The sequence below is a fragment of the Pseudopodoces humilis genome, chromosome 18, assembly GCF_049639895.1.
Source record: "Pseudopodoces humilis isolate 2021_Gansu_Grassland_sample_001 chromosome 18, ASM4963989v1, whole genome shotgun sequence".
NCBI lineage: Eukaryota > Metazoa > Chordata > Aves > Passeriformes > Paridae > Pseudopodoces > Pseudopodoces humilis.
Window position 1 is genome coordinate 10,126,811 of NC_142217.1, and position 23,909 is coordinate 10,150,719.

Below are 23,909 nucleotides of genomic sequence, written 5' to 3' on the forward strand. Positions count from 1 at the left end.
TCAGAGCAGGTCCCCATCCCATGCTCCCCCCATCTCCTTTCAGCGCAGCATCCTTGAAATTTATTTTTCAATATTGGAAAAGTGATTTATTGTGAGCCTTATAGTTGGAAAACCAGCTTACATCACTACCAGAGACATCATATACAAATGGATCACATCTGCATTAACGAAATACCTGGCACATTTTGACTTGATAATCTCCCCAGGCAATTCTTTTTTTCTTTTTTCTTTTATCTTTTTTTTATGGCAGCTCAAACGTTGGCTTTATCACCCTGGGAAGGATAGGGGGAACCTGTGGAGCACATGCTCGTGATAGCTGGTCAGGACAACAATCACTGGGCTGTTCTCCCAAAAGCATTCATCCCAAAAGAGAGCTTAACCCAGGGTGAACTCCCAGGAGGTATTTCAGCCCTGCTGCAGCTGCAGCCAAACCACTGATGGAGCTGCACCGAGTGCCAGTGGTGGATGCTTCCCCACTGGAGAAGGGATCACACAGCACAAACCAAGCCCAGGGGTGTTCAGAACATGGCTCTGCAGTGTGGGTGGCTGCTCAGCTCCAGCCTGGTGTGGGAATTGAGCTGTCAGGTTGCATTTCCCACATCCAGCTTCAGCAGCCACAACTACTCACTTATATTTTTCCAATAATTTCCATTTTCTCTATTCCTTTTCAAAGGACCACAGATGAGTTATAAGGTCTCACACAAACGAGAAAGAAGGGCTGTCATTCCAACAAATAACCTCTACAGCTGCTGGTACCCTGGAGCTGTCAGAGCATAATCTGTTTGTTTAGAAAGAAATCACACTGGTGGATTTTGCGGGGATGGATGGATTGAGTCATGCTTAGCTCTGAACGGGCCTCACCAGAGAGGGATCAGATATTTTATTTTCTGAAGTTCATTTCTGAAACCTGTTGTGCCTGGTGGTAGTAGTTACCATCCAATCCTGGGCTGCACACAGACTAAACACTATATAAAATAGATAAATATATATATAGATATAGATATAGATATATATAAAATAGAATGTTTGCTTGTTTGCTGCTTGTAAACTCTGTTTTTAAACTGTGTTTAAACAGTTATAAATAAACTGTTTTTAAGCCCAGGAAAGGGCTCATTACATGGCTCTGGATATTGCAGTGTGCCCCTGAAGCAAACAGGAGGGCCTGAGATTTTCCATTACTTTCAGTAAATAATTTTCAGTTTTACAGAAAATCTTTGTCTGTGTTGGGATGAAACACTAAGAGCAGGCACTTGAGTATGTTGTTTGGAAGAAAGGGCAGCTGGTGTCCCCATACACAGTGTGGTCCCTTGGATGCTCAGCTTGGGCTGTCAGGTGCCACCACGGTGTCACCGCAGGCAGTGCTGAGGGCTCTGCCCTGGCACCCAGCTCACGGCACGGGTGAAGGGAACACCGCTAAAAACACACAGATGTGGGAAGGGACATTTCCCCGGCAATGCGAGTTTCCCGGGAGCCGCTGTGAGTCGGCTGTGCCTCCCGATTTGCATAGCCAAGAGATGGCAGCACGCTCTCACGGATGTGCGGCTGGACACGCTCGCTGCCGGCGGGACACGCTGGGATCCGGTCCGAGCCACGTCGGGGGGACATTCTTGTGTCCCAGGGTGGCTGTGGTGGAGCTGCAGCGCTGGCCGCGTGGGGAGGGACGGTGCCGCTGCTTCGCGAAGCCCCCGCTGCAGCCCCCGCTGCAGCCCCCGCTGCAGCCCCCGGTGCAGCCCCCGGTGCAGCCCCCGCTGCAGCCCCCGGTGCAGCCCCCGCTGCAGTCCCCGCTGCAGTCCCCGATGCAGCCCCCGCTGCAGCCCCCGCTGCAGCCCCCCGTGCAGGCCCCGCTGCAGTCCCCGCTGCAGCCCCCGGTGCAGCCCCCGGTGCAGCCCCCGCTGCAGCCCCCGCTGCAGTCCCCGCTGCAGTCCCCGCTGCAGCCCCCGGTGCAGCCCCCGGTGCAGCCCCCGCTGCAGCCCCCGGTGCAGCCCCCGCTGCAGTCCCCGCCGCACCCCCCGGTGCAGCCCCCGCTGCAGCCCCCGGTGCAGCCCCCGCTGCAGTCCCCGGTGCAGCCCCCGGTGCAGCCCCCCCTGCAGTCCCCGCTGCAGTCCCCGCTGCAGTCCCCGGTGCAGCCCCCGGTGCAGCCCCCGGTGCAGCCCCCGGTGCAGCCCCCCCGTGCAGCCCCCGGTCCCCGCCGAGCTGTGGCACCCACGGAGGACACGGCAGGAATGGTTTTGCGGACACCGGGTCATCCCCTCTGGTCCTGAGCGGGTGATGGGCTGGGCATCCAGGCGTTTGCCGGGAGTCAGTGTTCTGTTCTTCATCCTCGGGCTGTTTATTGGAGGAGAAAAAAAACAAGTTAACAGCATCCTTTGTCAAACTGTGCATCTGGAGTGACTCTCCCTTTTCCTGTCCCCTGCACAGTGCAGCTGCCAGTGCCCCCAGCGCACACCAACTTCTGGTTTGAGTGCACCATCAGAGCTGGAGCAGAGAAACTCCGAGAAAAACCTCAGTCTTAGTGTTTGTCTTTCCCAAAGTAATAAATCCATCACATGACTGCTTGCATTTGCTTTTTCCCCCTATTCTATCCCTATTTCTTGCCTGGCTTTGCTCTTAGGGGTGCATCCCCAAGAGCCTGCTGTGCCCCATCGTGGTTGGCTTCCCTTGGGACCCCACCAGGCTGTTGCCACTGCCTGAGATCCCGGCCTTCAATCCCAGCACTTTGTAAACAGAAGAACCTGAAGTTCGCTTTCAGATGCAAGGCTGTGCTTTATAATCCCTGTGAAAACAGAGGGAACTAAGCAGAAAGAGCTGCAGGTAAATTCAGCTGGCAGAGCAGCTCACAGGAGGAAAGGCTCAGGGTGGCAGTGGTGCCCTGCCATGGTGCCTGCACCCAGGGAAAGCCACTTGGCACAGAGATGACACCATGGGTGACAGGGCACAGCGGCTCACCAGGAGCTGCCCTGCCTTAGGATAATCTCAGCCCGGTGCATTAAGGTCCCAGTCAGGGCTGAGTATTTCCAGCGCCCCAGGGGCCCATCTGGCAGGTCTGGAGAGCCCCCAGCAGGAGAGGTACCCTGGCTCTGCAATCTTTCTGTGCCAGATGCTCCGAGTCCAACCCAGCTCTTCGGGGTTACCTTCCCAGCCTGATCACAGCCCCACGGCACTGCCTGCCCACCCCACCCTCACCCGAAATAGCTGTGTATCATCAATAACAACAAGATCCTGGCGGGGGAGGATTTCAGCAGTGGGAGCCGTGATTCATCCCCTCCGGCCTATAGCTCATACAACATATGGCAGTGCGTTTTCAGAAACTCGGGATGCAAAGAGAGAGACACAGCACACGCCAAACCGGAGCGTGGCAAGAGGCTCTCTCAATAACGGAGTTGGCACGTGGCTGCAGATGGGCTCCCGTGTCCCTCTGTGTCTGGAGGGGACACGTGAAGCCCAGGAAAGCGATGGTGGATGTCCTACATCCCACCATGCCCCCCTCCCACTGTCTCACCTGTGTGAGCTGCACTACTCTCACCCAGCCTGCTTGACTTTCTAATGGGGAGTGCAAGCCAGAAACACCCACAGAAAATCATGCATCCTTTGGTAAACTAAGAGAGATCAGATTCCACCTTGCCAAAAGTATTTGTGTAGCTCCTTCTCTTTTCCTGAATGGTCTCATTTGTCCTGAAGTACCAAAGGTGATTCAGCCCAAACTTCAGACTGTGAAGACATAAATCTAGAAGCAATTCCATTGTCTTTAATGATGTTCTGGTTCATTCCAGCACATTAGAAATGAGAGCCTGGCACAGGTCACAGGCAGGGATAGATGAATTATCAGTATGTCATTGTGTCTGCCTTCTTCTCCTCCCTTTATTTTTTTCTTTTCCTTTTTTGAAGCATTTCAGGAATGATTGTGACATATTTCAATAACTTATTTAGGGGCTGCATTTGCAACACTCTGGGCTCCAGGTCAGCACCATCACTGTGAGCTCTACTGCAATACGAACACAAGCTGGGGCAAATCCTGTCTAAAGGGAACCACGCTGGATTCAGGACTAAATAATTTAAAGAAAATCACAATAATTGTTCAGGAGTACAAACGTTCAGTAAGTCCTTGGTGATGGCTGAAACCAATTTAACCCTGTGGTTGTGCCATGTAATTACCATTCTTATTGCTGAATCACACGCTGATTGTTCAAAATCATATTCTAAAGGAGGGTAGGGGAAATCACACTGATGCCAGACATTGCCAGGGATGCAGTGGAGATGTGCTGCACTGTCTGCATGATGATAGCTTGTAATACAACAGCCTAGAGCAGCCCCAGCCTTTTGGAGAATGAGACAGGCGTGTGCCAGCTGAGCCCCTGCACAGCCCCTGACCCACACGGCTCTCCAGGGCCAGCAGAAACTGCCAGAGCAGAGAGCAGCCAGATGGGATTTCCCTTTTTTCAGGCCAAAATTCCATCCCTGAAGCCTGCAATGGAAAACTGCTGTCCAGCTCTGCTGGGCACTCCAGGAGGCACCAGAGATGCAAACTGCCAGCACTGCCTTTCCCTGGGTGATGAATACCATAGAGGCTGGTTTATTCCTCCCTCTCTATCCCACCTCTTAATCAAATCTGACATAATTTTCTGTTTGATGAAGCTGTACATGGGATTGTCTCTGCCTTGCTTCCTAGGATAGCCAAGCTCAAGGCAGACTTCACCACGCTGGAGGGGGCAGAAGAGACCATGGCCAGCACGAGCTGCCCCAGAAAGCTGGTGCTTGAGCTCCCTGAGCAATGAGGGGCTGAGGTGGGACATGGCCAGGAAGGATCCTCAGCAGATTCCAGCATTCTCCCAAGCAGGCGCCAACTGCCCCACCCCTCAGGGCTCTGTGCCTGCCTCCCTTCCCACCTACTTCTTTAAAAAAACCTCTTCTTTAAAACCTCTTGCTCATCTCAGAGGTATGTGCCATCCCACAGCTCCCCCCAAATCAGAACATGGGTCAGAGCCCACAATGCACTCTCCATCTTGGGGAGCCCAAGCAAGCACCATCACTAAATCCACTAAATCAGTATTGATCCACTAAATTGGGGTGCTCTGAGAACACACTGAGAGTCTTGGGGCAGACAAGTGCATGGATACCAGCTCAATTTATAATTAAAAGGTCTCTAAATTGAGTGGCTAAGATACAGGTTGAAATAATTTGTGTGGCCTCTGCTCCCATGTGCAACCCCCCATCCATCAAACCTCTGCACACCCAAATGCTCCCCCTGGAAGTCAGGGAGCACTGAAACATGGCCAGGCTCTCCCCGTTGCACAAGCCCCACTCCAGAATTGACAGAGGTCTGTTATTTTCAGCAGATACACAAGAACCAAGGGACTGGGGTGGGGGAAAAATAGGCAAAGCTCAATGGAACAGGAGAACGTCCCAGTCTCCCAGCAGAGCAGAGCTCCACAGCCACTTATCCACAGGGCCTTTCCAACACCTGGATAGCCCCAAAATCTCCATGTTGCCAAAAACCTTATTGACTACTGGGCTCTGTTTCTCTCAGCTATTCTCATCAGAGCACGAAGTGCTCATGGTTCAGCTCAGCCAGCTAATCAGGCTAATGAGGTGAAATGCACCACAACTTCCTGTGGTATACAATCAGCCTGAAATTAGGTTTTAGTGTAAATCTTACCAAATACATCTTTAGAACTTCAAAATCATATAATTTGGACTCAACTGCAGAAGAAATGTCCATGGGAGACCTCGATGCTGGTTATTCTGCACAGGGTGGGACAAGGAGAGAACAAGGTGGGCTCAAAGCAACCTGGTCTAGTGGAAGGTGTCCCTGCCCATGCCAGAGGGGGTGGAACGAGATAATATTTAGGGCCCATTCCACATCATTCTGTGATTCCATGATTAAGTGTTTTCACCAGGTTTGCTGAGACTGAGTGTTGGCAAGATGCTCCAGAGAAGTTACATCTTGAAAGTGCAGTTCAGGGGAAAAAACAGCAAATTGAAAATGGGAGGAATGTTATCCTCTGTCAACTTGTATTTGGTACCCTTGAGTTACCATAGTACCCACTAGACTAGGAATGGAGTTGTAAAGTCAATTTTGGGTGGTGTTTTGGAGACAGGAGCTCCACAAATATTAGGGAAAATATATCTCATAAATAAAGATAACATTTTTAAAAGGGCATATTGGCTCCACCTGAGGTGGAGTTCAGACAGCCCAAATGGTTCATTTGGCCTCTTCCCAAAATAACTTGACACTGTTCTCTGTTTGCTGGACTCTGCATTTTCCTTTATGGGGGCATCTGTCACAAGGGCTCATTTTGCCAACAGTTCAGTGAGGTCTGTGCAAGAATCAAAGAGCAGGGCTCTGGGATACACCCCAAATGTGGTGGGTGGTCACTCTCCCTGAGCTGCAACCCCACTCTGTGACCATTCTGCACACCTAAAAATACCTCCCTTCTCCTCTTCTGCTTCTCTTTGGCGAGAAGGGGAAGGGATCCCCTTCTCCTGCTTATGAGAAGAATTCCAATACCTTTCTAATATAGAAAATGTGTTAAGCATGAAAGCAATATCCTTTAAAAGTACATAGGCACTAAATCTTGTGCATTAAGCCATTTGGCATATGCCACTCATTGTGAGAGTTCCTTGGTGAGCACAGACAAGGCTGCTGCCACTGCTGGAAAATTCAGACATATCCCCCAAATGGCATATTAATAATGAGATCTTTCAAAGGAGGATCCATGACTCATCCAAGAAGAAAAATGGGTCATTCACTACACTGAACTCTTCAAACAAAACAGCAGCTTTTTTTGGGGTTTGCCCAGTTTAAACCAGAAAAATCGAGAAAGTAATGGGAGAGAAAATGTGGTGGCTGCAGCTGCCAGACATCATGAGCAGCGAGAGCCTACAATGACATTTTGGGGTTAAAAATCCCAACCTAACAGGCATTTTGTGTCTTGTATGGCTGCTTCCTAAAACCAGGAGTGCAAGAACTGCAGCATCCTTCATCATCACCTCACCCCACTCCACCCAAAGCCACAAACTCTCTAGTCCTTCCCCAAAAATTCACCAGTCCTTTCCCAAAAATAACATCCTGGGGGTACCCAGGGTCAAAGGGACCAAAGCCACCAGCACCAGGATGCTTTGGGAGCCCGGTGGCTTTTGCCTTGGCACTCATCTTGCAAGGGATGTGCCTGCAGCAGGGAGCACCCAAGGGGCCAGGGTAACCTGAAATGAAGGGTGAATTTGCTGTAGATGCAGAATACATCCAAAACCATCAAATTTGAGCAAGGATTTTTGGTGCCCAAACTGTGTTACTGCCAGGGCAGGAGCTGCTCTGCCTCACCTGTGTGGATATGGGGCCCCAACACTGAAATCCCAGTCGGGCAGTGCACATGGGGGATCAGAGGGATCATGTGCAAAGGGACACCCAGAACCCCACTGATCCCTTGATGGAGTCAGTGCAGAAAACAGGGCAGGTTGCAAAGTTGGCATTTAAGATTTTGTTAGAGTTGTTAATCTTATTGATTTTACTATATTACAATCACTTTGACAACCCATCTAAACCCAGGGCAGCTATCCATTCCAGATTATTACATTCATCATTTGCATTCAGCATTTATTTGGGACCATGATTTCATATAATGCTTTGGAGATTAATAAAGGCCACAGCCCTTTCCTGTAAGCACTTGCCCTCCACACTGATAAAATACCACATTTAATTGCTTTAACCCATACTGCTGCTGTTTCCTTCCTCTCCCTCTGCCTGGGATCTTCACATTCAGTGTCTGCTGAGTGCAGCCTGTGCTGGTGGTTGAGGACAGAGGCAGCTGGCCACGATGGAGATGAGGTCCTGCAGCCCCCATGCTCCACATGGGCAGCCACATGTCAGCTCCACACATGCCAGCACTGCTGAGCAGACTGGGACCCTATGAAGGTCTTACAGCCTCATGTGGACAAACTCCTCATTTAATTATCTCAACAAGACAAAAGAGGAGCTCATGGCAAGTGGCTTTTTGCAGCTAAGCAAATACTTGATAAGGAATGCTGAGCTCTGAAACAGCTGCTGGGTTGTGGGTCAATTGACTTTCAGGAACCCAGGGCCATAGAGCATAAACAGCATCCAAATCAAATTAATTTTTCCTTCAGGATGAAAAGAGAAGCCTGCCCTATGCTCTTTTACAGCCACCTCTGAAAGTTCTAGCCAGCCCCGCAGCATCATCCTTTCCCACTGCTCCACAGTTAGTGCCAGCTTTGCAATACCAAAACCCAGTGAGCATTTAATCTGAGCTGGCATCTTTCCAAGCCTCCAAGTCTCTGTGCACTCTGGAAGCAGAGGATGGTGGTTATTTCCCTGTGAGCAGGATCACAGCCACATCTCAGTGGGTGGGTGCTGCTCCTGGGGCCCCTCCACTCGTGTGGCTCTCACCTCCTCCCTTGAACACAGGGGACACAGTTAAACCTCTTGCCTTCCTACCCTGTGGCTGATTCTCAAAAACAGCCAGAGGAAGATATTTTATGAATCCTTTCCTTGCAAAAAGACAGTTTCCTGTCAAGCCTTTCCCCGTCCCATCCTGAGTGTGGTCTCCCATGACAAGTCACTCACATTTTATATTAACCCAAGCAATGGCACAAGTAGTAATGGATGTCAGAGGGGATGAGCAGAGCAAGCACCCTCCTCCTAGGCCAGGGATATGTTTCTGGGTGTCTGTGGGAGGGATGCTGTCATAACACACCCACACTCCAGCAGAGTTCCCATTCAGAAATCTGCTCAACAACAGCACCACTCGCTCCCTCACAGCCCTTGACAAACAGGGATTTGTTGGCGTCCTGATAAAGAGCTTCACAAATGAGGCAATCAGCAGCCCAGTATAATTTTCAAGAAACACAAATGAGCAAATATCTAGTTGCCATGGTAACCCTGAGAGCTGGACTAGACTTTTTTGGTAGATTGCCAAATACAGCTACATTTTGCCAGCACAGCAGGAACGTGGTGCCCAGGACCCCGCTTGGGGACAGCAGCCAGGATTGCTGAGCAGCATCAGCTCTTTCACACCAGCCCAGAACAGCCCTGTCCTCTCTGAGCAGCTCCAGGCACTCACATGTACAGTGCCAGCTCTGGATCCTTCCTCTCTCACGTCACCTGTGCTTTGGCTCTGTGTCCTTCAAGGCTGACCGGCTTTCCAAGCAGGGACCGCAGTGGGAATTGTGTTCCCATCAGATCTTGCTTTACCTCTGATCAGTGGCAGCTCTGACAATTTGCACCCAGGAATGAAAGTTTCCAGCCAAGCTACTGAGCCCCAGGAAAGTCAAAGTGGTTAATGAAAAACATAACCACTGTTTTTAGGTGGCTGTGCTGCAGAGTCTGTGCCAATCAGGGACGGGTACTGGCCCTCAGCCAGCTTTCCCCACCAACACAATTTTCTCAGGAGGCCTGGAAATCCTTGGCCACAAAAGAGGAGGAGACTTTTGGGGTACCAAAAGGGAACAATCAAAAGCACAATGGGCCCTGGCATGAAAGGGTTCCTGAGCTGAGGCAGCCCCATCCCAGGGTCTCCCAGGCTGGGGGAGCCCCTGGCAGCTCTGAGCCCGTCTGAGGGGAACTGGTGCTGCTGGAAGTTTCACTGAGCTTTTGCAATTAGTTCAGGTGCCATTACACACCAGCAGCTTCCAGGGTGTATAAACCCAGCCTGATTCATACCTCTTTCAGGAGGCATGGCTGCTGCTGCTGAGCCCTCAGGCTGCCCAGAAGGAGATACATTTCCAGCAGGGTTGTCCCCACTGGTTCCCACAGTCCTGATCATTCCCTGGCAGCAGCAGGGAGCAGATGGTATGAGATGGGCTGGGAAAGCCCTCCTATAGAACAGCAGGAGCAGCTCAGTTAAGCCAACATCCACTGGGACCCACACAGCACGGGGCCAAATCCTGCTCACCTTCCCCTGCTCCATCTCTCCCAGACATTTGGGATGCACTAAAGCTGTGGATTTAACACTAACCCCACTGCACAGATGGATACCAGCATTTATCATAGAGCTTTGTGGCTTGGGGTATTTTGGTGATGGGGCTCACTGTTGCAGCCAGTCTGTAATGTACTCTCTGAGCTGCTCAAAGCATATTTTTTGGTCCCAAGATATTTTTGTTCTCTGTCAAAGGGAACCACTCTGTGGCATCCTGGCCTCAGGGCAGGAGCTGAGCCACTACTCAAGCAATTAAATCCAAGGGAAATGCACAACAAAAAGCTCATGATTCAGCCTTCTTCTCCCAGTCATTTACAGGAGAAAAAATCTTAACCCAATTAGTAGAGGAAAGGACAGCCCAAGCAGGCATTGGAGCAGTCAAGATAATCACTGCGGAGGAAAATCCTCACCAGGCTGTGCCAGGGCAGCCCCAGCGTGCCCAAAAGCTGTGACATCCACGCCCTGTATCACAGTATCCAACAGCACATCTCAGGAAATAATCAAAGTAGGAATAAAAGGAATCCAAAGGTCAGAGGTGCAGGCAGGCCCATCTGGGGCTGGGGGCAATATTGCCTCTACAGCTCAGAAACAGGGGACAGGAGGGTTAAGCCTATTTTGCTCCACACCCAGGCTGTATCACACACTGTTCACACTCATCCCAGCTTTCATGAGTTACAAAAGAAGGTGTTCAACCCCTGAGAAAACCAGTGTCATAAAAAGACCCTCGGGAATAAATCACTTGCAAGTGATGTGCAGAAGAGGTGTCAGAGTCCTGCTGCTGTCAGATTTCTTCCCATTGCCTGTACCACAGAGCGAGTCAGAAGGGAGAAATTCAAGATAACAAGGGAGTGAGGGGTTATGGGACAAGGAGAAGAGAAAAATAAAGAAGTTCATCCTGGAATCTGGAGCTGCTCCAGGCCATGCAGAGTCTGGAACCATCCAAGCCAAGAGAAAGGGCGTGGCCCATCTTTCATCAAGCCAGACCCACTAGAAGTTCATTAAGGAGGTGAAAACTCCTGTTGTTTTCCGAATTTTATTTGATTACTGTGAAACAGAAGACACTGGCAAGGACAGAGGGTTGATTTTTAAGTAAGGACCCTGGAGCCAAAGGAGAAGGACAGGGGGTTTGGGAAACAAAGCCCCTATTAACTTTGGTCCTGACTTTCAGGTCATGCATGTTCAGTTCTTTTTACCTGGAAATGAAGATGTAAATTGGAGGTGACAGCTTTCACTGGGCTCCCCATTAGCAATATTTTTAACCACAGTAGGGCCCAGGTCTTCAAACGCTTTCCCAAGGGAAGGTTTTAACCTTTCTTTTGAAACATCTCATACCACTTGCAGGGAAAAAAGACAGTTGTTTGGCTCGAGGCATACCAATCCCCAGCCCTGATGAACTCCCAGCTCCTCTGGACAGGAGACACAGGAAGAACAGGAAAAAGAAATGGGGAGGGGCAGCCTGGAGCAGAGCTTGGCACGGTGCAGCAGCAGCTCTGGGGGTGGGTGGCTGTCCCTGCAGCCCCCAGCCCTGCCCTGGGACAGGCTCGGGCACGGCCAGCCCGAGGGGACACTGGGCTGGGCTGTCCCCTGCCCTGTGCTGGGGCTGAGCTCCATCCCACACAGGACCACAGCTCAGCATCTGCCCTCAGAACCACGAGTTCAGCAGACGTGGCCTGCACCACGCTTGGCTCTTCAAACTGCCACAGACCACATCAACTTTATCCGGCTTGCTGCATCCAAGAGCTTTCTTTTTAAGCAGCTGCTTTATTTACATACTTCCATACATAATTTATTATTTTCAGGTGAAACAAAAGCCTCTAGAAAACACATCCAATGCTGAAATCCAGAACTGAAAACTACACAAATGGCTAACTTTCCATATAAATATATGAATAGGGTGTATATTAATTTTAAAAATCCAATAAAAATAATAGTTTTATTTATATGTATTATCCATTTTTATATCTATATAAGTATTTTTATATATAAAAATACAAAATCAGGGATGACAGCACTTTCTTGTTTTAGAAACTTGCTCCAGCACACACATTTCACTTCCAACACCATTGTTACCCCCACCAAATTTTCCAGTTCCTCTCCAAGTGGAAACATACCTTAGCCAAAAGCTCCACTGCCATCTGAGGAAGCAGTTCCAAGCTCCCAGTGGAGCCTCAGCTACTGACCTCAATTGCATCCAGTGCAATCACTCTGGAAAGCCTTCATTTTGGAATCTTGTATTTCTAAAACGGTGGCATCAAGGGGGACCAGACAATTTTATGACAGTGCTTCTGACAATACTCATCTTTGCAGCTGAGATGGGTCAGCCCCTGTGGCTTTGCCAGAGCAGGGACAAAAGGGACTCCTGGCTCCCAGGACAGGGCTACCTGCAAAGCCACCTGGATGCTAAGGGGATGTGAGGGACCAGAGCTCACACCCCGGGGTTCCCTGGGGAGCACTGGATTTATTGCCTCTGCCTGGGTCCTGCAGTGCCCTTGGAGCTGTGTCCCCCAAAGGAGAAGCCTTTTTTCCCCTCAATAGCCCTACCTTTCCCTGGGGCCCTCCCTGGCACCAGCACAGCCCCACTTACACCCAAACCCTGCAAATCCACCCTTGTCCAAGGAGGAGTTCCTGAGCAGTTCCAAAAGGCACACGGCAGCTACCAAAGCACACAAAAATGATTTACCTGGGAGACAGAAGTACTGCTGTGGTGCCAGTGCAGCACAGGACATCAGCAAGGACTTAGGGAGAAAACATCATCTCACTGGGAAGCAGGGCTGCAGCAAACACTGCAAGCTCTCCCCAGGCAGGAGCGGGCTGTGAGGATGGGTTGAGCCCCAGCCAGGCTGTGTCAGCCCCTCACCTGCCCTCCAGCTCATTCAGTCCTCTGGCCAACCCTGCCTGCTCGGGGATGCTGCTGAGCTGTGGGCACTGACTGTCACCCTCCATGGGGGCTCTGTTTGTGGGGACCAGGCAGGGTGAGCACACAGGCTGCCCCACACACCCCAGAAAACAGAGAAAATAAAATGAACTTTCCCAGGCAGCCGTTCCCCCCAACACACCTCTGTAATACAGAGCAGGTTGGGGGGAAAACTCCTTTCACATGAAACCCCAAGTCCCCAGGGAATTGCTGCCACTCCAGGGCAAGAAAGACAGCGGAGCCTCCAGCTGCTGTTTGCCGTTTATTTTAGCAGAGAGAAAAATAACATGGACAAGAGGCATTTTGCATAACTTAACAGAAAATAACACTTTTCCTCCACTCTTCACAGATCAACAGGCAAAAGCATTTCCTACACACGGCTACTACTGGGTGCTAACAGTTTGGTGTATTGGCTTCCTCTAACACGCTTTGATAGTTGATGTGAAATCCAGAGCCAGACTCGGGCTTGGGGACTCCTTTGCTGTTGAATGTAGCTCCTGTCACTGCTCAGTGCCAGGTTCATCCCCACCATACTCCCAGGAGGGATTCTGCAGCCGGGGACTGGCCGGGGATCCAAGCAGCTCCACGGCTCTCCCAGCCCAGGCCATGTCCTGACTGCTCTTCCTGGCACAGCTGGAGAGGTGACCCAGAATGAAGTGGGGTGTGGGCAGCACCAGCAGCCTCAGTCCAGGGCCAGGGAGGGGATCTTGCAGACAAAGGGGAAGGATCTGCCACAGGCGTTGTCGTTCCAGGAGCGCAGTGCTACCCTCCAAAAAAAACCACCAAGGCATTAGCTGAAAAAAGGCAAAAGGAGAGAACCATGCACCCTCATCTGGGGGAGGTGAGAGGGGAGGCCGGGCCCCAGCTTGGACTTGGTAGTGGAGGGGCAGCTGCAAACACAGTCCTGTTGCCCCAAAATTATCCAAGGGCTGCCCATGGACAGGACATTCAGGCACATCAGGGGGGCCTGGACACACATGGCTGGTCTCACTGGCAGTGAGGGTGTGAAGTGGGATTTCTGCACATGCAGGGTCTTGTTCCATTTCAGCAAGATGTCCTGGCCCAAGCATGGGAGAGAAAAGCTGGCAGACCAGGGAGTGTTTCCACAGGTTTCCCGTGTGGGAGGGGAAATGGAAAAATTTGACCTTTGACTAAATCTGGTAATTCTTCAAGGCAGCTGATGGTCCTGTCCTGCTGCTACTGTGGGAGAGGGAGATGGGCTGGGAGCAGAGGGAAGATGAGCATGTATGTATGTATGTACATGGTGAAAGGGAAAACACCTTTTCACTGTAAAGAAAAAAAAAAAAAAAAAAGAAAATAATACTAAAAAATTAAAATGCAAATCCTGCCTGCCAGCAAACTCTTCAGAAAAGCAGGAGCCACAGTGGATTGAATTTATTGACATGCAAATAACACTGAAGGTGCCCTGGGCGCTCACCACTGCTGTGTCTGTACCAGATCTGCACGCAGTCCTCCTCCTCCGGGATGGAGTGGATCCCATCGTCAGGCTGGCTGCCATCCCAGTAGTGGTAGTCGAAGGAGGAGCCATCTGTCCACTCAAAGTGACCCTCCTGACACGAGGCCAGTGGAGAGAGGCTGTCACCACAGGGCTGTGACTGCATAGGGTGGGAGGCCCACTCCATGGTGACCCCACCCCATCCCCAGTGCCACACAGCCCAGGGACACCGACAGACACCACTCAGCAAAGCCCAAACAGCACGTTTGGGTTTTACAACTGGAAACCTGCCAAGAACAGCCCCAGGTTTCACAGTGTTCTCACCAGGGGAAGCCCAGAAATTAAATCTATATATTTTTAACACTCCCACCCAGCTCTGCATTCATTTTCCTTTTCATTTTCCATTCCTTTTCCAGTATCTGCAAAAAAATTTGCAGACATGAGACTCTCTCGTTTTTTCTTTCTAACAATTTTTAGGGTCTCAATTTTTCTTTCTAACATATAAGACTATATATTTCCAATATGTCAGCTTTCAAAAGTCACAGAGGATCATAAGAGAGCAATGGAACTTAGTGATGTTTGACACTGAAGACCTTTCAGTTTATTTGCTCTTCTTGGACCAGCAGTACAATACTCATTCTATCAATCCAGTAATCAAATGTGATATGAGTAATTATTGATTAATCCATTAATTCTAGTAACACTTCTCTTTTAAAAGCAGACTGGAATGGGTGAAGTAACAAGTTGCTCTACACCACAGACTCTATGCCACCTCCTAATTAAAGGGGGTATAAGGGGCAAAGAAGAAAACCAAGTGGCTTTCCAGGGGGGAAGCACAGGGGTGAGTTTTTCAAAGCCATTTCCCACATGATACAGGGAGTCCCACCTGCCGTAGGTCGTTGAGTCCTGTCCAGATGTCGGTGGGGATGCCGGGCACGCGGCTGTTCACCAGGTCGTACACAAAGACGTTTTCTTCCCAGCTGGAAAAACAGAGCAGCACGGGGCAATCAAGAGGAGATGTCAGCAAATGCTCAGGAGTGCCCCTAAGCACTCACCCTACCACAGGGCCCGTGGGCAACTGGGTCCCCTGCTTCTTACTGCTGCTGGTTCCTTTCCTGGCTCTGTGCAAGAGGAGCGCTGCTGAGAGCTGGGGGAGACGGAATAGGGAAAAAAGCCTTTGTAATCGTGTACTTCTATCCCTTTTTCTAGAGTAAAAAACTGCAGCCTGGGGCAATTTAGGGAATACTATGCCAGTTTCCCTGCCCATCCAGGAAAAGGGATTTATTTTACTGCCTTTGTGTGACCTGTGCATCAGCCTTGACTGGGCCACTGCTGCAGAGGGATGTGTAGGAACATGAGCTGTGATGTGGGAATGGGATTGCCCCCAGTTCCCTTCCTCCCCAGGCTGTGTCAGGTGGGATGACACATTTCTGCACACCTCACCTGTGGATGGAGGCCAGCTTGGCTGATCTGATGCCGATGGAGAACTCGGCACAGTAGAGGTCGGCTTCAGCCCAGGTTTTATTGATGGGGAAGTACCGGTAGCAGTGGCCTTCGTATTCCGTCCAGAAGAGCGGGCAGGAGTAGGCGTGGACAGGCTCAGGCATGGCTGGGGGCAGAGCAGAGGACATCCAGCAGCTGGTGGTGAGGCAGCTTGGCCAGGAAGCTGAGCAGGTGGTGGAGGCAGCAGTGCCCAGCCCTGCTCTCCCACCTCACCCAGGCAAATAACCACCAAACACACCAGGGAAAACACAACTGCTGCAGCAGCCGTGCAAAAGTTTGCAGAAGTCAAAATACATTTTAAACAAGTTGCAGGTTCTCAGTTTCATCATGTGTCTAAATCAGGAGGGACATTCCAAGCTTGCTTGACATCAGTTTGGATAGAGGATGCTTAAAATAAAGGCACTGACATTTGCTACTGGGAAAACGGAGATAAGGGTTCCTCTCGCCTCTGTCAGCACCGCTGGAGCCACTGTGCTGGGACAGGAGCTGACAGCCAGGGCTGAGGGGTTATGGACGTGTTCTGCCCTCCTGCAAGGACAGCCTGCACCTCCTCCCCCCAAGGAAACCCCCATCCCCTGTCCCTGGGACGCAGCCGTGCACGTTCGCATCAGGCCCCAACCCCAGGAATAGCTGCCGGGAGCGGTGCCAGCCTGCCTGCCTCCCACCAACAGATAACACCGGGCCACACAGCTGCTCCTCCTCCCCTGCTTTCCAGCACGGTGGGGAAGTTGCCCCAAAAGAGGCCACTGTGAGGACAGGATGTCCCTTTGGAGCCTTTGTAGTTGCCGCTGTCTAAACACAGCAGTGGCATTAACACACTGCTCCAACCTCCTCCGTGTTCTGCTCCCCCACGTGTGGGGAGGATGAAGCACTCAGGTCTTGGGGCACACAGACTCAACTCTCTTAGCTGCTGGTTTGTGAATGTGGGGGAATTGCCAACTCCCCCTGAGCCAGTTCCCACTCCCCAGGGAGCCGTGGTCTGGGGTCAGTGCTGCTGTTGAAGAGAGTGGGGCAGTGGGCAGGGTGGGTGTGAAGGAGCTCAGGGAAGATGTCAGATGCCATCAGACTATCCATGCAGGTAACAGGCTCAAGCCCAGAGAGGTCAGGATGGTGCCTCCAGGGCCAGGGGAATGGCTTTCCCTGAGGGTGGGGAGAGCAAAACCCTGCCAGCAGCAGCAAGGGATGTGGTTGTGACTAGGGAAGCAACAGCGTGGAGAAAAAGAGAGGCAAGGTGAATCCAAAGCAGCTGTGTGAGCATTCATAGAGCCAAATCCTTCCCTGTGCCAATGCTGGCAGCTCTGGGTGATAATTTCATCTCTCACCAGCTCTTTCCACATGGGGATCTCTGAGTGTTCTACAGCCACCAGCCAGCCCACAGGGTCCCTGCTGTCACAGCCCCCTCCCAGGTGACAAAACACAAATGCAAAGAGTCTTTTTTTCCTCCTGAGCAAGGCCAAGTCAACTGCCAAGCCCTGTGGGGCTGTCACCCCATCAACCTGCCTTGGGACCCCCAGGCATCCCTCCAGAGGAGCTGAGACTGGGGGCAGCTCTGCACCAAACAAACCCTTGAGGGGCTCAAGGGGCTCTCCCATCCTCATCAGCACCAATTATGGGCTATGGAGGAAAAAGGATAAGGCCTGCTGGGCTGGAAGAGCAAAACAGCTTTTGGGGAGAGTGGGTAAGATAAAGACAGCTCAGTGGTGATGCAGAGTTCGGTTCTCTGATTTACACCCGGCCAAAATTGCACTGGGATAAACCTTAGAACAGCCCTAGGAGATGCAAATTACTTCATTGAGCAATAGACCAGAACCAGGAACTCCAGAAGCTGATGTGATTCCTGGGAGCCAAGCGCTCCTCCCCTCATGATGCTGGCCGGGGTTCCCTGTCCCCACCAAAACCGAAGCAGTGCAAGGGTCAAAGTTCCAGTATGAGGCTTCAGCTCTACCACCAGGTCTCAGGTGAGGCATGTACCCCCAGTAAGGACAGGGCTGGGATCTGGTCCTGGCTTGCAGAGACTCGAGGCTGCTGTTCCCTCCTGCTGAGGACAGCCCAGAGCTCTGTGCCAGACAAGGCACCACCAGCTGCCCCAGCAATTGGGATTTTATTATAGTGCCTTGACAAAATCCTCACCTCCAGCAGCATGGTGGCAAAATTCACAGGGCTTAACCCAGCAGCATCCCCAGCAAATGGAGCCTTCACTGCTGAGTGCTAATTGCAGTGGGAGTCCCACTGTCCTGGCTCCCAGCTGGCCCATGGGCACCCCAATTGCCAGGGAAAATCAGCCTCATGTTTGTTCAGAGCAGCTGAAACCAAGTCAGAAACTGAGACAGTCCCTCTTTGTTATTCCATACTGGTTCCCATTAGGTAGCATTAATTTGACGAGCTTCAGTGAACCAGAGGTGCCTGAAGGAATTTAAGGTTAAATATACCAAAAAGAAAAATATGGGAGGTCAGCTTTTAATTAGCATCTTTTCTGTTAGGTCAGGATCAGAGGCTTTGGCTGTCTCTTTGGAGGAGAACTACCGGTCCCAGTTTTTCAGGCAGGAACAATTAGGGGAGCTGCTTTATTTGAAATATTTGTAGCAGAAAGACCATAATAAATCTGATGTAGGGTTGTGAATATAGGGGCCTACTCATGGCTCTCCAGGAAAGCCTCACAACCCAAGCCAGCAGCTGTGTGTGGTATTTTGGTCTAGAAGGTGACAGGGAAAGCATCTGGGGGCTTTTTAGACCTGATCCTCACTTTTAACCACACCAGCAAAACATCAGCTCCTCCACACAGGGCAGGATCAGCACAGCCAGTGCTTGCAGCATGGGGGTTCCTGCTGACCCCAAGTCAGTCCACCCATTTGTCCCCAAATTCCTGGTGAAAAATGATGGCAAGAACCCTTTCTCCCTTTCTTTGCTTACAAAATTGACAGCAATTCAGCAGTTTTAAGGGTAGGACCATGGTTTAAAGCAGCACCAGACTTGGCTGAGGATAAGATTCAGATCAAGCAGCTGTTACTAACTCAGAAAAGCTGGAAAACAAATATTTGGGGTCAGAAATAAAGTTTTGTGTTCTCTGCATTTGTGCCAAATTGGAGCCTTTTTATTTATTTACTAGCTGAGCCCTACTGTAGAACTACCAGGAAAATCACTTATCAAAATCTTACAGAAGCTGGCACTGCTCTGCCAAAAAAGTTGCACTTCCCCAGCTGGCCTATTTCCAACTAGAAATAATTAACTGAGAAAATCCTAGCCAGTTTCACAAGGGTTTATCTTCATTTCAGGATGCTACTGGAAAAAAAAAAACCTGCTACCAGCTGCATGGCTCCCCTGGACTCAGCTGGTGAAGAGCAAGTTTGCTCCTGGAATCTTTGTTCAAAGGAGTAATGCTGCCTCACTTCCACAGATCTGCAGGTTTGAGATGTGAAATCTGAGGCTAGGACGAGGCTGGCAAGAGATGCCCAGGAAAGGAAGACTCCTGAGGGGCTGCAGCTCCATCAAAGGGTTTTTGACAGCAGACCAGCTCAGGTCAGTGCTGGCAGCAGATGCTCTTCTTGTTGCAGAGAATCAAAGAACTTCATTTCATCAACAGCAGGCAGCTTTCCTCAAAACTTAGAGGTGCCAGGAGACACCCCCCGCACATCCATAAGCTAATGCTGCCATCTGACCTGAAAAGGCAAGTGAACCTCTTCAGCTCTTGGCAGGCAGCTGGGCTTGGAGAGTGTCCATCAACGCCCAAGAGGCTCGTCTGAAACTAATGTCAGCAGAGAAGAGCTGAGGAGATCCCTGTCATGTGTCAGTCTGGGTCCTTCCCAGGGCAGAAGCCGTGCAGCAGGACCCAAGGGCTGTGGTGGTGAGAGTGAGGGATGGGCAGCAGGCCCAGCTGGCAGAGCTGGGCTCAGGACCAGCATCCTGGAGCTCACCAACACCAAGTCACCTCTCACCAGCTCCGGCCACGGGGAGGGCCAGCAGCAGGGCTTCACCCAGGCTTGGCACTGCTGGAGCTGCAGGAGTTAGAGGGGACAGGGGACCCCCAGAACCCACCCCCAGGATGACTTCAACAGAAACTGCCCATGGTAAGCTGGGGGTGCCAGCTGAGCCAGATGTCCATCCCACCACATCCTCTTCTGAGCAAACCCACTGAGTAAGCATTTAAACAGGGGGTTGGAGGGCAGGAGTATGTGGCAGGGACTAAAACAGTGCTGTTGTGTGATGCTGGGATGCCTCAACTCACCCATGGCTTTAGAAGCAAGTCCTTAAGCCCTGACATTAGAGTCACCATGTGCAAACAATGCCACCTTCATGTTACTTGCAGTGTTTGTTTTTCATCAACAGATGAAAGAATATCACACTGAGAATCCACCTTTGAAGGAAGTGATCAGAGGAGGTGCCTTGGTCTCAGTGTATCTGGGGGCTGTATGGAGCTGCAGGGGACGTCTCCACTGATGGAGACATGAATCTCATAATTGGGCAATATTTTACACACCCTGAAATGTTTTTAAGGCACATAGCAAAAGTTTTCAAGTAAAATATTAAACATCAGTTGAAGCACATTGGGAGAGACATCCTCTCACACCGAGGACTTTACTTTTTAAAATTCTTTAATGAAACCAAGCTGGTTTTACAGCTTCAAATCCTCTAGCAGATATGTTTCAAGTTGTGAGGCTACAGCCAATACCAGCAGCAATGCTCTTGCAGCTGGCACTGACAGATAGAAGTTACCTTGCAGAGGTTTTTTTTCCTCCTTAATTAGTTTTGGCAACGCTCCCACGGATTAGGCGTCTGGCAGGAAAGCCAGGCTTGTATCGATCCCTTTTCTCACGATCTCACCAAAAAGCACTTAAGGAGTCCCTTTCCACTCACAGTCCCAATAAACCTAACAGGGTTCAAACAAACTTGGTGCAGCAACTCTCGCTTGCACCGACACCATGGAAAAGTTTGGAAGAAACCTAAGTGATGTACAGCAGTCAGCAGCAGGTCGGAGCAGAGAGGGGGAATAGGGGAGAATCCCGTATTTGTTCACATGCAGTAAGTGTGAATGAACGAGGAGCCCAGGTGGCCCTCAGCCTGTCCTGCTGGGCTGCACGGCCACAACCCCGCACCCTTCCCGTGTGTGCCTGGCGCAGCGACTCCTGCCACGGGACCCAGGCAGGGCCAGGGCAGCGTGCTGGCGAAGGGCTGAGCTGACACACAAAGCCAGCCCAGAGACCTTTGGCATCGCCAAGAGAAGGACCGGGCACGTCCCCATGAAGAAGGTTGATTTCGAAGAAAGTCAGGGATTTCTGGAGCAGGGGGAAGCCAGCTGCCAGCCCTGCGGGAGGCACACACGCTTCTTCCCGGCTGCCACGGCCGGCGATCAGATCCCGCGGCCAGCGCCGGGCACTCACCTTGGCTGATCTTGATGTTGGTCTGGGGGAAGGCGTGTGCGGCCAGCAGGGCGGTGGCCAGCAGGGCAGTGGGCAGCAGGGCTGTGGCCAGCAGCGGGCACAGCGCCCGCCCGCCGCCCATGGCCGGAGCGGCCGGGCACGGCCCCCGCCCGGTGCCGTCGGGCGCGGGGCTCGGGGTCCGGCCGGCTGCGGCTCCCGGGGAGCTCCGGCCGGCGCGGGGCTCCCTCCGGCTGCGGGGGTCGCGCTCGGGCCGGGCCCCGCGGGTTCTGGGGCTGCCGCCGGGCGGGGCGGATATAGGGGCCGCTCTGCCCCCTCCCCCGAGCGGCGGCTCCTCCGCAGCCCGCCCCCGGCCCCGCTCAGCGCATCCCACCGGGACCCGCACCCGGGCCACTGCCCCCAGCCCGCCCCCGGCCCCGCTCAGCGCATCCCACCGGGACCCGCACCCGGGCCACTGCCCCCAGCCCGCCCCCGGCCCCTCTCAGCTCATCCCACAGGGACCCGCACCCGGGCCACTGCCCCCAGCCCGCCCCCGGCCCCTCTCAGCTCATCCCACCGGGACCCGCACCCGGGCCACTGCCCCCAGCCCGCCCCCGGCCCCTCTCAGCTCATCCCACAGGGACCCGCACCCGGGCCACTGCCCCCAGCCCCCCCCCGCTGAGCCTGCCCGCGCTCAGCGCATCCCAGCCGGGGCCGGGGCCGGGGTCCCCTGCGCTGCCCGCAGCCCGGCTCGGGCACACGCTGCTCCCGGAGAGCTGTTGTCACCCGCCGGGGCCGCAGGTAAGGGCATCACCCCGCTCGCCCCCCAGGCCCATCCCGGGGCGGTGTTCAGGGCTCGGCTGCGGGCGGAGGGGACAGCCCGACACCGGGGGGTGGCAGGCGGGACCCCGCTGCCGGCACGGACCGGGCAGGGCGAAGGGCGAGGGCCGCGATGGCACCGGGGAGCGGCCCCCGGCAGCGGGAAGGGGAAGGGCTCCCAGGGCTGCAGGGCAGCGGGGTTTAACATGGCGCTGCCCCCTTGTGGGGCGTCCTTTTTTTTGTTTTGGTTTAGTTTCGGGCGGGTGGGGGAATTGTTGTTTTTTTTTCCTGTGTTTGGTTTGGGATTTTTCTCCCAGAGCAAGGCAAGGCGCTGACACACTTAAACGGCCTAGAAGAAGGAACCCCCAGCTGTGCCCGGGGCTCCAAGGCTATTTTAGGAATTCACTCTGTGCCCATCTGCCAAGTGCTGGGCCCATGCCATCATGTAACAGCAGAAAACGTGATATGATACAGCAGCCTGTACCAATATAATCCAGCATGTCTCCTTCCTGTCATCACCATTCTGTTAGACATAAACTTCAGAATTTTAAAAACACTCTATAAGATCCTTCTTTAACTGTTGCACTCATAAGGGAAATAGTACAGGCACAAATACTATACAGTGTTGTGGTCCTGTTCAATTTCCAGTTTATGCCTTAAATCAGCACTGAAGGAACTGTTTAGGAACACTCTCAATGCTGTTCCCTTTTTATTCTTAGCTACAGATTAAAATTTTCAGCATTTTTGACCCATTTTTAGACATTCAAGTATAAACAATTTGGGGTGATACCAAGCTTTCAGTACAGTATAGCATCCAGACTTACCCCAGAGACAGTAACTGATTCAATTAACTTTTCTGTATTAAGTTTTCTTCATGTTAAATAAAGCCTTTTACGAACACCTCTCCCCTCCCATACATTCATCTGAAATTATCTGGTTCAAGGAAAATCCTACTGCTACAGCAGAACACTAAAAATGAAGGAATTTGGATTACAAGAAGTCAAGACATGCCTCTTCCCTTCTTTCCTGTGTGCCATCCTTAGATAAAGCCAATGTTATAAACAGCTTCTGGCAAACTATGGAACAAAAATCTTTGAGCATGTTTATCTACTCCCAAAGCACACAAATATTCACGTTTAAAGAGGGAGCAGAGACCCTGAATAATTTTTACCCCAGTTTCTAACAACCAGACCGATGGCAGCAGCGTCCCCCAGCGCAGCTGGGAGCACTGAGCCCCCCGCGCTGCCCCCGAGGCACAGCCCCGAGCCTGGCACAGCAGCTGGGCACCAGCTTTGCTCCCAGCACTGGGACAGCACAGGCACGTCCAGCACGCAGTGCCAGCTGGAGCTGCAGCTGCACTTTGGGTTACCTTCCAACTTCACCAAACATGAGATGTGCTTCACCTGCTGGCTGCAGAGCCAGGAGCACGGCCACAATTCATCCCTCCTGCTCCCCTCCCTCCCACGCTGCTCTGTTCTGCTCTTACTGACCTTCCCTCTGGGCACCCTCTCCAATTTTTGGCATCCTGTGTAGATGACTGTTCCTCCCCAGGGAACAGACACCTCATGACTTCAAGGACGGACTCGGGCAAGATTACCTTCTGTTCACATTTCATCCCCAGTGCTGGGCAAAGCATGTGTCTGCACCCATGGATGTCCTGAGCTCATTCTGCTGTCCAGAGGCCCCACATGTAAGAATATTAATGTCAACCACAGTAGCTCCTGAAACCACAGCCCTTTGCCTCAGCCTTTGTGAGTTACAGGAAGAGATCAGCCTCCTACAGCATATGCTCAAACTGCTCCCAGTTCATCTGCGGGGAGTAAAAATGGGGTAACTGCCAACATTGTGGTGTTTTTTCTGCCATAAGCATAACTGAAGGAGGTCAACACAAAGGTGAATTCAACAAGTATCGTCCCAATCTATGTGGCACAATTAAA

The 23,909-nt window shown here is 51.9% G+C and overlaps 1 protein-coding gene across 1 annotated transcript; it reads right to left on the reverse strand.

The window, feature by feature from the left end:
• Positions 1–13,401: 13,401 nt before the first annotated feature.
• Positions 13,402–21,298, reverse strand: CLEC19A (C-type lectin domain containing 19A). The gene is made up of 5 exons (XM_005523166.2): positions 21,178–21,298; positions 15,743–15,908; positions 15,186–15,279; positions 14,282–14,414; positions 13,402–13,605 (listed from the first exon to the last, which is right to left on the reverse strand). Exons 1-5 carry the CDS (start codon positions 21,296–21,298, stop codon positions 13,526–13,528), a joined length of 594 nt encoding a protein of 197 aa, XP_005523223.1. The 3' UTR covers positions 13,402–13,525.
• Between the last annotated feature and the right edge of the window lie 2,611 nt (positions 21,299–23,909).